Source organism: Daphnia magna, linkage group LG4 (assembly GCF_020631705.1).
Source record: "Daphnia magna isolate NIES linkage group LG4, ASM2063170v1.1, whole genome shotgun sequence".
NCBI lineage: Eukaryota > Metazoa > Arthropoda > Branchiopoda > Diplostraca > Daphniidae > Daphnia > Daphnia magna.
The window spans coordinates 3,455,974-3,470,838 of record NC_059185.1 but is presented as its reverse complement, the minus strand read 5'-3'; the positions used below and the strand labels follow the sequence as shown (position 1 = coordinate 3,470,838).

Sequence of the window (14,865 nt, the reverse complement as noted above, 5' to 3'; positions counted from 1 at the left end):
GTTCATAGGACACGCGTTTCCCTTGCGTGATAGATGCAAAACATGACGCTAACGTATGATCCTCTATAATCAAAGAAAAGAATCGTTGCTTTTGTTTGTTTTTTTGCGAGAAAAACAAATCGCTTTTCATTTTTTGGTCCTCCCCCCCCCCCGTCCAGTGCATCTACGAATCGCTTGGTGGACATGACAGAGAGGCACAAAGATACCGAGTTCCACGTTTATCTGTCTAACGCAGGCGACACGAAATAATGACTGTGCTCTGGATAAAATAGATGATTGTTTTCCCCCTCTTTTTAGGGGGGTGAATAGATAAAAATGCGGCGTCTCTTTATGCTGTTCATTTGTCTGGAAATGGAGTGTATCATTTTTTTTACAAAGAAGCAACTGTTTTGAGATAGCGGGCCGTTCAAATGTTTTTTTTTTTTCTTTTTCTTTTCATTTTCCAGTGCGTTATGCCGACGACAAACACAGAAGGTTTTACAAGGCATTTAAAAAGAAAAGAAATTTCCCTGTAGAATTATGTAGCACACGCGTGGACCTTGGATGTGATTGCGGACCAAAGAGAAGAAACATAAATAAAATATTGGTTTTGGGGGTGATAGTGGTACTGTCTTTGTTTGAGATATTTCGTGATATTACGTCACGACGAGTGACGGATGGCTCCGACATCCGGGCGCCCAATTTTTTTAAAGCCGCTTTCTATAAGAGTCAGAGCGGCCTCGGATTATTCGATATAGCGTATGTGTTGCGCTTGCAGACAGTTGCCGAAACAACTATAGCCCCCAAGAGGCTAAAACCAGCAGGCTACTCGACTTTTTTTTTCTTGTTTTTTTCCCAGGAAGCTAATTTACAGCCCGTCAAGCGTCAACCAGCTCCCGATCCAGCTGTAAATCACCTCAGATCCAATCCCTGACATCATCGACCTTTTTCCTTAAAAAAAAACGTGTGAAAGAGAAACATTTGCCTTTCGCCATCTAGTGGTCACTTTTTAAAAATAAAAGTTCATTTTCTTGCCGGTAGATGGCTATGAAGAGTCACGTAAATGTCGTTACTTTATGATGTTTCTACCAAACTAACTCTTCTCATCCACTCCATCGTAAATCTTGTTTGCATATGTAGGTTGAATAATCAGAGTGACCAAATTTGCGTTTTTTCGTCGTTTGGTGTTTTGGCTCACGTTGTCGGTATTGTAAGCCAACGAAAAGCGGGATTGCTTTCCTTACAGTAGCGCCACATCGCTGTGCGCGGATACGAAGCGAATCACAAATCTTTATTTGTATAGTTACGAAGTTTTGTTTTAATTTCGTTATCTCAGATGATAGGGCATTGACAATCAAGCAACACCGACGGCGTCCTTCTTTTTTGTCCTGACTGTCCAATATTGAAATCAACTAACTTTTAAGTTAGCACAACTCGGATCGTAATTATCTCAAACATATATTCAAATTCGATAGGGAAATTAGGGACGATGGCGAAAAAAATAAATAACGAAGGATAAGATGAAAACGAAACCCGGTGAGAAGAGAAAGGGATGGGGGACCTTGGCAACTCGGAACATTGTGGAAAGGGGAGATGAGAAAAAAAAAATAAGAGGGAGGAGATAACGAAACGAAAGGGACTCGAATGAAACTAGAGGCAATGAAGGAGGGGAAGAGAAATTGAGGACGGGAAGAGGGAGGGTAGGAAAAAAAAAGAACCTGCTGCTAAGGGGGGCTGTGCGCGTGTGTAAGGTGCCATCGACTGTTTCTCAATTATTTTGTTTGTTTTCGCCACAACATTACCAAATATTCACAAACTCATTAATAGACAACTTATTTTTCTACAATTATCGTGTGAAATCATAGAATAAATTGAACGAAATGACACAGTGAGAGAGGCTCATACAGGAAGTCAGGAACGTTGAAATCGGATCAATTGAAGCAGAAGTGAATATTGAATTGAATTTGTCAAAAGGACCTCTGGTGGTAGCTATCGTGAACTGCAAGAATCCACCGCCAGAGGAAGGAGGGCGGATGGGGGGGTGGGGGACTGAAAAGGAAGAAGAAGAAAAAAAAAATAAAGGAAAAGAAACTTGCCAAGGGGGGAGAGGTGAGCGGGTGCAAAGAGAGTGAGAGAGTGAGAGAGGGAGTTAGGAGAGGGGGTGGTTTAAGAAAAGAAGGAAGAAGAAGGAGAAGCTGATGAAAAAGAAAAGCCAGTTGGCTCTGGTTCTCGCCATGGTGAACATGTGCACGTTAACGTGAGACGCCATCGCCGCTCTGTTTTTACCAAAGACGACAAACTTTGCGATCAAATTCAAAATGGACGCGACAGAATTCTACTCCAACTACCATCGAAAACAGTTGAAAGTGCACGACAACAACAGTGGAGCTTGTTCAGAAACAACCACAACAGACGACGACGATGACCGTCGTACGCACATTAGTCGACTCTACCCAGAGATCCTGGCCATCATTTTCGGCATGTTGGAAGTGAGGGATCGTGGCCGGGCAGCTCAAGTGTGTCACAGCTGGAAAGAAGCTGCGTATCATCGCTCCGTGTGGCGATCATGTGAGCCCAAATTGCATTTGAGACGGGCCAATCCTTCACTGTTTCCTAGTCTCGTACGCAGAGGCATCCGCCGAGTTCAGATCCTTTCGCTGAGACGCAGCCTCCGCGACGTGACGCAGGGATTGCCCAACATCGAGTCGCTCGATTTGAGCGGCTGTTTCAACGTGACGGACATTGGCATTGCCCACGCCCTGACGTCCGATCTTCCCACCCTGAAGCGTTTGAATTTGAGTCTGTGCAAACAAATCACCGACTCGAGTCTCAGCCGATTGGCTCAGTATTGCCGCCAATTGCAGGAGCTCGACCTGGGCGGCTGTTGCAATGTCACCAACGCAGGACTTTTGCTCATTGCCTGGGGCCTCAAATCCCTCAAGAGCCTCAATCTGAGATCCTGCTGGCACGTCTCTGATCTTGGCATCGCCAGTTTGGCTGGACTTGGGTCAGACGCTGAAGGCAATTTGGCTCTGGAACACCTCGGACTTCAGGTAAAACAAAAATTTACCTGTTTTTCTTTTGCTGCTGTTGTTGTTGTTGTTGTTGTTTTTTAAACTCCAAAAAGGGAAAGGAAGGTCAAGAGGAAGGGGAGAAGAAAAAGGAGAACTGGTTAGGGTTTTTTTTCTTCTTATTTTGACGTACGTGAAAAGAGAGCAGACGACAGACTCGCTCGCAGCACCGCTAGCGGCATGAATCGACAACTGGCACGTGAATTATTCACGTTGATTCACTTAGGAACTCGTTCCCTCTTAAACGCATTTGCCCTTCGTTTTTGTTATTCTTTAAGAAGTACACATAAAGAAAAGGCCTGTCTTTTATAATTAGGTCGAGGATGCGACTCCATTGGGATGTTGAATTAGGAGGAAAAAATGCTGATTCGATGAGACTATCCCGATGGCTGTTTTTATTCAGGCGATAATTTTCTGTTTTTATTTTTTTCTTGAAAATTATTCCCAACAGGATTGTCAGAAATTGACGGACGATGCACTAATGCACGTGTCTACCGGCTTGAAGCAGCTCAAATCGATTAACTTGAGTTTCTGCCTGTCCATCAGCGACAGCGGACTTAAATATTTGGCCAAAATGCCGTCGTTGTGCGAATTGAATCTTCGTTCGTGTGACAACATTTCCGATGTCGGTATGGCCTACCTGGCCGAAGGAGGATCCAGGATCACATCGCTGGACGTGTCGTTTTGCGATAGGATCGACGACCAGGCCGTCGTTCACGTGGCTCACGGTCTGGTGCATTTAAAACAATTATCTTTGAGCGCCTGCCACGTTTCGGATGAAGGTCTCATCCGAGTGGCTCTGTCCCTCCTCGACCTCCAGACGCTCAACATTGGCCAGTGTAGCCGCATTACGGATCGATCCATCCAGGCCGTCGCCGATCATTTACGCAAATTACGATGCATAGGTCAATTTTTTCTTCAATTTTTTCTAATGGGTTCACGGTTGTAATGATTTTGTGGATTTGTTTTTGTTTGTTTGTTTTAGATCTCTATGGGTGTACGAAAATCACCACTTCCGGATTGGAAAAAATCATGAAACTTCCGCAGTTGAGCGTCCTCAATCTCGGCTTATGGCATATCCGATGACGTCTGATCCATTTTTCAAATCTATTTTTTTTTTAGGAAGATAACACAAAAAAAAAAATGCTAAACATATTTTGATGCGTTTCCATGTGCGAATTGGAAATGTTTTTGTGATAAAAGTTTAAAGAGAAAAACTAATTCGGAAACGGACGATTTCGTTTTAAAACGTTCATAATATTCCCCATGCTCTGCCCCGCCTACTTCCATTTTCTTTATTTGAAGAAGAAGAAAAAAAACTTTGAATTTGTTTGTTTTTTTTTCTTTCTTTCTTGAAATGCCATTTTTTATTTTGCTGATTGCGGGAGAAAAACAAAAACAAATAGTGCAAACACGGTCAACTGTTTACCACGTGATAATAATAATGGGTAATAATTAAATTAATGGGTTTGTGGGGGCATGGTAGGCGGGGGATAAGAAGGAAATTCTTTTTATTTGTTTTCTTTTTTTGTGAGTTTCGGTAAATTTCTTTTTTTTTTTTGTTTGTTTTTGTTTGTACGGAAACAAAACAAAAAACGGCCATTGTTCTTTGATTTCATTTTTCTTTCGTCATGGATTCGGAAGAAGAAATTCGCTCAATAGAGAAAATAAAAAAAAATGTGAATTATAAACGAAAAAAAAAGATAATGAAAAAAGAATTAAAAAAAAATCGAGTTATCCAGCGGAAACGAAAATATATTCACCTGCCATTGGTTTTTTGTTTTTGTTATTTGCGATTGGAGGAAATGGTTGAAAAGCAAGTAAAAATAAAATGGAGGGGGAAGTGAAGTACTTAAAGTCTCAAAGTGATTGTAAAAAACACATAAAAATGTATCACATTAAAAATCTTCAAAAAAAAAAGAGAAATAAAATCTTGTCCCTCGGAAATAAGGGGGGGGTTCTTTTGTGGGACAATAAGAAAGGAAGGGAGGTCAAAGTTCCAGGACTATATTTTTATAGTATTGTCCAGCAACAAGGAAATAATAAAAAAAAGAAAAGCTTTTATATATATATATATATATATATATTTTTTTTTTTACTTGTAAAAAAAGAAGGGGAATCAAAGAGATCCGTCTTAAAAGATTGGCGCCATCCGGAGGGACGGCCATTCAACAGTCTCTTTTCAAAAGGTTCTCAACCGAAATCTGAGAGATGAAATTCGAATAACTCCTTTCTTTATCCTACACCCCACATATCCAGTACCTTTCCCTCTCTGAGCTGTTCTACTTTTTGTTTTTTTTTGTGTACCCCACCTTGGTTTCAAAATCTACTGTTTTTTTCTTTCTCGAACGATACGTGTGTCAACTTGTTTCGCAGAAATAGAATTTAGAAATGATTTGTTACAGATAAACGGACATTTCAGAGTAAGAATGGTTACAGGTCGGCCATTTTTCGTTTTCATGTTGGTTGCCAAACGAAAGCACAAAAAAAAAAATGGAGTAGAGAAATTGCGAACAAAAGAAATGAAATAAGAGACCGGATGCACAAGTGGTGGACCCGCACAACTAAGTTTCTCAAAGCCAAAAAAAAAAAGAAAGAAAAAGGGAAAGGGCAATGGATTCAATGGATGCAATTCGACCTTTTCCTTTCAACCACTTCTGTCCAGCAATTCAAATCCATGGGTTCGACCATCTTTTTTTTTTCTGACTTAGGGGGAGGGAGATCTTCTGGTGTTTCACTTATTCCGTCTTGAAAAAAATTCCAAAATGTCTTCCATTGACATATCGAAAGCATTTAGAAATTCTGATCCATTGAGAACGTTAAACAAATCGAAAAGCTATTCAATTTCTATCGTCGTTTTCAATGGCTGTCGCGAGTTACACGTGATCAAAATATTGACCGCTAGATGGCTGCACTCTGCAGGCAGTCGCTATTCCCAGGTTAAACAAAAAAAAACAACAGGGTAATTTGACGAACGTGAGTAACCTCAAGATCTACTAATATCTACACATTATTCATTCAAAAGAGAAGCTTTCACCCCGTGCATTGGTAAAAACTAAAGCCACGCATAAAGTGGCAGCACTCCAAAGTAACTTGCGAGCTAACAGCGATGGTCTGCACTCATAAAGTCCCATTCATAATTAATGATTGACGCACACCTTGAACCAGGAAAAAAAAAGAAACAAACAAACTAGCTTATCGTTCTCCTACGCACGATAGATTAAGCATGTAGCATTCACACGCCATACTAAATGCGTAGCTGCAGTACAAACTCATACGTCATCATCCTAATGTACACAGCTTCTCTAATGCATAATGTGTGGACTTGTTAATCAGCTGATCCATTTTTCAAAAGGGGCGTTCTCGGATTGCTTTGTTCCGTGATTGCACTGTTTTAATCCACAGGTAACAATTAAGGTCAAAAATAATCCCTTTTTTCTTATTACACAAACTCCTTTTATTATTATTATTATTACTTTTTTGCTCCCCCAATTTCCCATTCTTTCAAACCCCCCCACGTACGCCCTTTACGTGAGTGACGGGTCGTTTCTCTATCCGGGGCACCTTCCTCGATCCGGATTCCGGTATGGACGTCGAGTGGAACATTGCGTGTTTTGTGTGTGGGGTCTAAATACGCAGTAAGAATCTCGAGTCCCTTATTCTTAAAACTCCACAAGAGGAAAACAAGTCTCTCATTAATTCAAAAGTCAAAAAAGTCTGGGTGGGCTTGTCTCCTTGACGTTTCTTATTTTTCTTCTTCTCGTTTTCATTTTCTCGACATTGTTCTGCTCGGCTACTGCTTTTCATTTTATGCTTGTCTGGTCCGAATGTGCCACGTTTAAGACCGTGCAAGACCATCAACAAGCTCATACGAGTTGGTCACGAACGAATCCCCCATTTTTCTAACATTTTTGGTAAACGAGCTTCTCATTTAGAAGTTTCTTTTTCGAAACGAAAAGCTTTAAACAATTCCAACCACCAACGTTTTTCTTTGAATTTGAAAAGATACGTTTAATAATGTCGATGGTCAGTAACGAAAAATAATTGAACCACAACTATTGAACAAAAAAACAAAATAAACAAAATCAGTAGAATAAGATTTGCGTCCGTCAACAGGTTGGAGAACGTGTTAGAAAGGTGTAGACATGTCCGAAGCTGTTGGCCAGATGCGTTTGATTTAACGGCCATTATGCAGATTAGATGGAGTTGGACGCACAACTCTGTTGGGACCACAATCCAAATGAGAAAACGTGGCCTTGTTTAGGGTGTAGAATAATAACACAGTCCAAAAAGAAAATGATTTGTTTTTCTACGAACGATATATTCAATGCAAATGGTACACCTTTCAAAAAAGGGAAAATGAACTTGTCCGTTTTGTTTGGTTTGGTTTTGTTTGTTTATCAATGGATAGAGACAGAGAAACGCGGCGAGGCCCCAATCAATAGACAATACGAGTTTTGACTATCTCGGCGTGAATAGTAAACTATCAAGCAGCTGCTATGGTAACAAATCTGTCACTTATTTTTTTAAAGAAATCAAAGGTGAAATAAGATCGAGGGAAAGTGATTGTAACACAAACGGTTTGTTCGACTTTTTATGCATGTCTGTACACGCAGAAAGGTCGACCTTAAAATTCCCGCGTTCAAAAAGAAAAAAACACCCCCCCCCCCTCCCCGCAACAATAGAAGAAAAATTACAACAAAGCTAGAAATCCTCTATTATTCAACAACAATATAAACAGCGGTAAGATGGAAATGATGCGTTTAAAAAAAAATGGAAAGGAAAAAAATCTCGTTTGTTACGTATTGAAAATACATCATGGCGGGCTAATGGAAAAAGGCGTTATGTTTCCCTCTATGTGGTGGCACGGTTGTTTTCTTGTAAAATTACCATACCCCTATAGGAAGGTAGAAGAAGCGTGCCAAGTGGGTTCTCGTGTGGCCACACAGCACGATCGACACTCTGGTGAATATTAATGAGCTATACACACCCGGCGATATATATATATTTTTCTCATTGATGGTACATAGAGACATATGTGTGGCGAACACACAGAAAAAGAGAAATTGATTGAAAAATTCCGTTATGCATTCCAATTGCGTATCGAATGGTTATTGAAGATAAATCCATCTTTTCTTTTTCTTTTCAAACCAATATGGGAAAGTGGGGGGATCGTAATCAATCGAAGACAAATGAATTCTTTTCCATCGGGAAAAATATGTAAGGGGGGGGGGAGGTGAACGTGAAACCCAAACCAATTATTATATTCTCGAAATAAAATTTTTTTTTATGTATCAAGGAATGGTCGATAATATTCTTATTGGAATTTTTTCTATTTAAAAAAAAATGAGATGAAATATTTCTGTTATTTTCGGAGAATATAAAGAACAGGTGTTCCGTCCAGGTATTTTTTTTTTTTTTTTTTGTTCTTTCTGTTCAAACCATTTGTTTAAAAACAAAAACTTAGATTTCAATTTGGAAATAGAAACAACATCGTCATCATCACGTATACATAAATATACATAACAAAGAGGGGGGAGAACAAACCGGAATACAATTTAGTTGCTGCGGGGACCGTCTACTAATTTCTGAATTGTTTTTCTTCCTTTCTTGTTATCCGGATAAATTCTTTTCTCTTGATATTAAAAAAAAAAAAAAACGACTTGAAACAAGACAAGAGCAAAGAGAAGAGAGAAAATTCTTTTCCAACGTCTATTGTAAAATACGTTAGAAAAAAGAAAAAAAAAAAAAAGAGGAGAATTTGAATTGGTTTTTACACAAGAAAAAGGGGTGGGTTAGACATGTGTCAACCAGCGCCCCTTGACTTTAATTTAAGACGGCAAGGCAAACACCGGCACTGAGCGGAACAATCGCGCCTTTCTTTCCTCTACCCGTCTCTTCTCATTTTATTGCTTGTAATTTAAAATAGAAACAAAACGTTCACGAAAATAATTTTTAAATTCTATTTTCCGGACGTGTTCATCAGCCGCCACTCTCTAACCGATTCACATTGACGTTAGGCGATAAATACAATTTAAAAAAAAGGCAGGCTCCAAAAAGAAAAACCTTCTATATACCAACCGCCGAACATTCATCTGATAAAGTTAATTGAATACGCCAGTCCTTTTTGAAAAAAAGACAAGGGGATGTTTTATTAGAAAGGGGGCCTCCTAAACAAAACAAAACCACAACAAAAAAAACGTGTAATGTAACACATAGCGTTAAGAGAGTTGGACATGAGCTGTTTTTACGAATCAATGAATCGAATCTGACGTTTGAAATCTTTTGGCTGTGGGTTGGGTTCGAAACCATCCATCATTTGGCAAAAGCCAGTCTTTAATAGGAGCATTTCCCCCTTTATAGAACAGATGCACAGATCTTATACAGACTGAGGCTACTGGGCATCAAGTTGGAACGCTGCGTTCGTTCATGTTTAGAAACGGTGATTATACACGTACTTCTTTTAAAACATTTTTTTTGTTTTGTTTTGTTCTTGGCACGCATTTTATAGGGACCACCAAGAAAGTCCCTTGACAGCTCTTATCATTTTTTTCTTTAAAATAATGATTCCTATTTCTAACAGTGGGGTTTGCAACTAACGCCGCGTTCAATTGCCAATAATTATTTCTGACTGCTGTGTGTGTTTTTCACTCGAAGGTCTTGATCGTGAGCCATAACTTTTATCGTTTATCTCTGCATGTCAACGAATGAATTTACCACACAGAGTGGCACATCTGCATCGCAAAAGCGGGCAGAACTATGTTGGCTTTATTCCCGTGCATTCCGGACCACACAACAGCCCCCGATCATTTACGCAATTAAATGACCCTTTAAAAACAAAAGAAAAAAACTAAGTTAAAACTTACCGTTTTTAGGTGTCGTCGAACGTGTAACCACAAAGAGCACAGAGTTGTTTTCTTTTTATGTATATATATATATATATATAAATATATATAATCCCGTATGGTCACTGTAATTGTGTCGCGTTTAAAAATTTCCAATACGGTCACCTGTTAAAGTAGCAGCTGGAGACATTTTTTTTTTCCTAGCGGAAGAAACACGAAACCGAAGGGAAATTTCGAAACACGGAAAAGAGAAACACCAAAGACACTTCAATACAATTTCGAATTGTTTTGTTTTGTTTTGTTTTGTTTTTTAAAAGTTGCGATAAAGGAACGAGCCAACGATTCGTGCGTCCGCCGGCCTAGACGGCAGCCAACTTTCTGATGTTTTTCAAGTCCCGCGCGCGCACACCCACCATCGCAGGGCACAAACCAATACCTCCTGGACATTTTCGGGGATAGCAGCCCTTTTCCCTGTTTGGTCGCTTTCGTTCGTCCATATCACCGTAGGGAAGAAGAATATTTCCAGCACTTAACCATTTTTTTGTTTTTTTGTTTTAAATAATATTTATATATTTATTTTTGTGAGCCTTTTCTTTTATTATTTTGATAAGAGTTTCTGCCTATCATCATCAATAAAAAAGGGAAAAGAGAGGCTGATCGTTTTCGAATAATGTTCGTTGTTTCTGTCTTCTCTTTACACGCAGCATTTGCATAAATGTAGAGAGGAAAAAGTGGGCGGAGTTGGTTGATATATTCGGGAATAATGTGGCTGAAGGCTACAACAGAGCTATAGGAAAGACCTTGATCAATAGCCTGTGCCCGGTTTTGTAGCCATTTCGATTAGAGGATATAATCACGGAAGAAAGGAAGAAATTGTGATGAACGCTTTACTGATGCTGGGTGGGTTATACGTAGATCCTGTTACCACATCTGTCTAATTTGTTGTTAACATGGGGCTCTTTATAGCAGACACTATTTTCAGGTTAGTTTGTGGCCAAAAGAAAGAATATAAATACATACACACACAGGCTGTGTGTGTGTGTTATGTTAATAGGGACTTGCTTTATACATGTGCAGGAGAAAAGAGTATATGGCCGCTTGTGCTGTTTTCTTAATATGGATGCGCTTACCTGTGAACTGTGATGGGACAAATTATGTGGCGAGTTTCAAACTAAAAGTTACGCTGACTTTTATTCGATTTTTTTTTTCGAGAAAACGCCTATCCGTTTAGCCGAAGCTTTTTTTTTTCAAAACTCCCCCCCAAAAAAAAACAATAAGGAAAAACAAAAAAGCGACTAGACAATCCACTTTAAGACCCATCATGTTGTATCTTCTATTGCGTGTTTGCCCCTTATAGAAAGAATGAACCTATACCAATCATCCGTATACACACGAAGTCTGTGAAAAAACTAAAAGAAAAGCTTAAAACGAAAAGATCCGTGTAATATAATAACAATACGTCAAGGCATATATAGAGGCAGGTCAATGTATGTCAGACAGACAAGTCTTTGGTGTCATTAGGTATGCGCGGCGAGCATCTCTCGCATTGTGCTTTTATGTAGCAGCAGCCCATCTTTTTTTTCGAGGCTGAATATGGCGACTAAATGCGCCTTGGGTCGACGTATGCAAAACACAACTGTGCATTATAGCGCGCGCATCAGCTTATAGATATTAAAAGAGAATTTTTAACTATTCGCTTGGGGACGATGAATTGGGAAAAGAAAATACCGCGACGATTGTTTTTGGGTTTTTTTTTCCAGAGAGATCGAAACCTTCGCATACTTTCCATTATTCATCCCCGTCGTTCTTTTTAGTCTATAGAGTCAACTATAGGACAAACAACATCTTTCTAAATCACATTCCGCACGTTTTTCATGCTCGGCTCCCCCACCAAAAGAAAATTTAGCTTTCCATTTTTTGTTTTGTTTTTTTCTTAATTTACAACTTGTGTTCTACCTACAACGATTCAAATGAGCATTATATTGTGTGTGTATGTGTGTACCGAAAATATCTCACAAAGATATTAGGTGGGATGATGACGCGGTTGTTTTTAGCGCGCACAAATGTGTGCTGGTTCTTCCACTTGAAATATCTCGAGTGTTTATCCTTGATACTTGTCTCTGATGGCTGTTTATTTTTAAGTGTTTTTCCACCTTGTTTTTTCTTTTTTTCTATTTATACTATGTATATCTGTATTTCCTTTTGTTTTGATACTCTCGCCCTGACTTTTTTGGGACGCTACGAATTAATGAGTTGACACCGTCCGGTAAGGAAAAAAAAAAGGAGGGTCATAAAATTGAAACACAAAATGCTTGTGAAGAGACGCTGTATAAATTGAGGTCTCGTATAATAATAAATTCGTGCTCACAACGAATGTCCCAACAGAAAAAAACAAAAAACAAAAAACAAAATTGCGGATAGGATTTCATTCCTAAATGAAATCCTGCTGTGGGTCTAAATAACATATGCATATCCAAATAAAGGAGGGGTTTTTTGCGGATATGAGGTCAGCACAAAGAGATGGGGTATATATACGTATAATCGATTGGAGCGTGATGGATGTGGTGAGCCAATCCATCATGGAAGCGGGCCGCAGCTCTTTGATACGCCGACTTTCTATATAAAAACCCGTGGCTTGAAAACAACATCTTTGTCTCCCACTTGAGAAACAACCAAAAAAAAAAAAAGAAAACGGAGAAACAAGAAGAACTGCATTTTAAAGTGGCATAAAGATAATGGGAAAAAAAAAAGGGAAAGAATTCACGGAATATAATGGAGTCGTCGTGTACAAGAAGAAAAGTCAAAGGAATTTTCCACGGTCCTACAAACCTTTTTTTTTCTCTTCTTCTTCACGGGCCTCGAAAAAAAATTAAGGGGCAGAATAATAAATGCTGATTCAGCCACGTTGATTTGGTGATGTGCAAAGGTGTGTGTTGACTCTGGCCAAACAATAAGCTCGTAACTGCGCATACCATTTTTTTTTTTAAAGGTGCTGCTCGTTTTCATATGATTATTATATCATCACCACTTGCAGTATGTGTATATACAGATCCTCATCATCATTTACATATTTTTTTTTTTTTTGTAGAGAAGAAGGAGGTGTTGTCTTGACTAGACACCAAGCTTTTCACTTCAAATCGGGCCATGTGTTACGGCATTTTTACGAGCGTCATCAGCTATTTGAACGTAGACAGGGGCGGGTTAGTGGATAGACGTTGTCGTCATGGACATCATCTACACGCATAAAAATTTTCCCACTTTTTTTTTTTTGTTTATAAATTATTTGCTGACTGAAAGAATTTTTTTGGGGGGGTAGAGGAGATAGAAGAATTCAAATTAGTAATAAAAATTTCGATTAGGTGTATGGATTCCAAGTATCGCTAATGCGTTTAATATTCATTCCCCCCCCATTCATTTCTGCGTTGGCATTTGACGAATGGGTGTGGCTACTTGATTGCGTTTTAAAAGCATTTTATTTTTTAAAATTCTATCCAACTCGTTCAATATTTCCAGTTACAGACTCCGACCAAAAAAGAAAAAAAGAAACAATAGAAATGATGGCACCGTGATGGTTCTGCGCAATCAGGTGAAGTTGTTTTCTTCTTCTTTTATACACTTAAAGGGATACAAGTACGTGCTTATCGAAATCAGAAAGCCAACGAAGTGAACACTTATGGGCGCATGGATGTGTCCAAATGCACCAGCTATAATACAAGCTCATATACATAAAGATAATTCTCCCTTCACCAAACAGCAGCGCCATTCATTTAAATAACGGGAGAAATAAAGGAGGTGTCTGACGTTTGCGATGTCCCGTATAAGGGAGTACACACACACACACAAAAATTTAACAAATAAAAAATATTATTGAAGGAGTGCAGGTTTGTTCCATTGTTTTCCTTGATTGTGTATGCGCACGTCTTTTGAATATAAATAATAATTCTGAATATCATTAACAGACATTTTTGTCTTGTTTTGAAACAGCAAAGCCACAATCACGCGGCGTCTGCTGTTCAGGTTTTGAAATATTACGTCATTTTTGCAAACGTCCCGGCTTTTTTTTTTTAAAGGGCGTTATTGAGATGATCACGAACGTAACCTAACTAAACATGCACAAACAAACATAAAAAAAAAATACGTTTCAGTTTGTGCGAATGGATATATTTCTTGCAGCCCGGATTTCATTCATTTTTCTTTTTTAATGGACACTTTGAGCATCTGATTTCAACGACTTTCTTATTTTTTATTTTTTTAATTTTGCTCCATTTTTTTTTTCTTGTTCTGTCAGATTTTTTTTTGGAAATAGAAAAGGAAATGCTGACGAATGTCTTCAAAACAAAAATTACGCGTGTCACGCAATACTCCCGTTATTATTATACATCTAGGCTACTTTGGCCAGCTAACGCTCAAGAGGTCGTTAGCTGTATACACAATTTATGGCAAAACCACATGATGCACTTGAGTGATCCTACAACTTGACATAAAGGCAAACGATACTTAAACAAAACAAAAAAAAAGAAGAAAATGAGCGCAAAACAGCTGGTTGACCCTAATGAACGGGCAGAACAGGTTTGCTGTCTACCGTTCGTCTGTGCAACCCAAACATTCCTTGATAATTCGAGCCGTCATTATAATTGGACAGATATCCAGTACCGCTGATAATATACTATGTACCCCAATATCCACTACATGGATTTAATACAATTTACGTATGGAATACTTAGCGTATAGCGTATGTAGTCTACATACGTAAGGATGAGACAAGAGGCAGAGATTGTTATTATTACGGTCATATGAGTTGACGATTAGATTTATAGGTTGAGACAGGCACGTCGAGTAGTTTCTGGAGAATCACAAAAAGAGCACAACAAGTTTCCATTCACATTTTTGTTATAAATGTCTGCTCCGATTCTCCACTTTGAAAAATTCTCGACAGAGTGCTCCGGTCATTTGCATATCTGCTTGTCTTG

At 38.9% G+C, this 14,865-nt stretch overlaps 2 protein-coding genes across 2 annotated transcripts in view; one reads left to right on the top strand and one right to left on the bottom strand.

Moving 5' to 3' along the window:
- LOC116920856 (protein Wnt-5b) overlaps nt 1–10,277 on the bottom strand; it is a 30,680-nt gene extending 20,403 nt beyond the window's left edge. Inside the window, exon 1 of the mRNA XM_032926999.2 lies at nt 9,917–10,277. The gene's annotated coding sequence lies outside the window, so the exon portion shown is untranslated. The remainder of the gene's footprint in view (nt 1–9,916) is intronic.
- Nucleotides 2,161–4,898, top strand: LOC116920855 (F-box/LRR-repeat protein 14). The gene is made up of 3 exons (XM_032926997.2): nt 2,161–3,032; nt 3,502–3,955; nt 4,036–4,898. The coding sequence occupies exons 1-3, from the start codon at nt 2,298–2,300 to the stop codon at nt 4,134–4,136; spliced, it is 1,290 nt and encodes a 429-aa protein (XP_032782888.2). The 5' UTR covers nt 2,161–2,297; the 3' UTR covers nt 4,137–4,898.
- Nucleotides 10,278–14,865: the final 4,588 nt, after the last annotated feature.

Bases quoted from the DNA above. Each gene is read 5' to 3' on its own strand.
- LOC116920855 (XM_032926997.2), top strand. From the start codon at position 2,298: ATGGACGCGACAGAATTCTACTCCAACTACCATCGAAAACAGTTGAAA. The intron at 3,033-3,501 runs GTAAAACAAAAA...TATTCCCAACAG, and splicing joins TGGAACACCTCGGACTTCAG to GATTGTCAGAAATTGACGGA. The intron at 3,956-4,035 runs GTCAATTTTTTC...TGTTTGTTTTAG, and splicing joins ACGCAAATTACGATGCATAG to ATCTCTATGGGTGTACGAAA.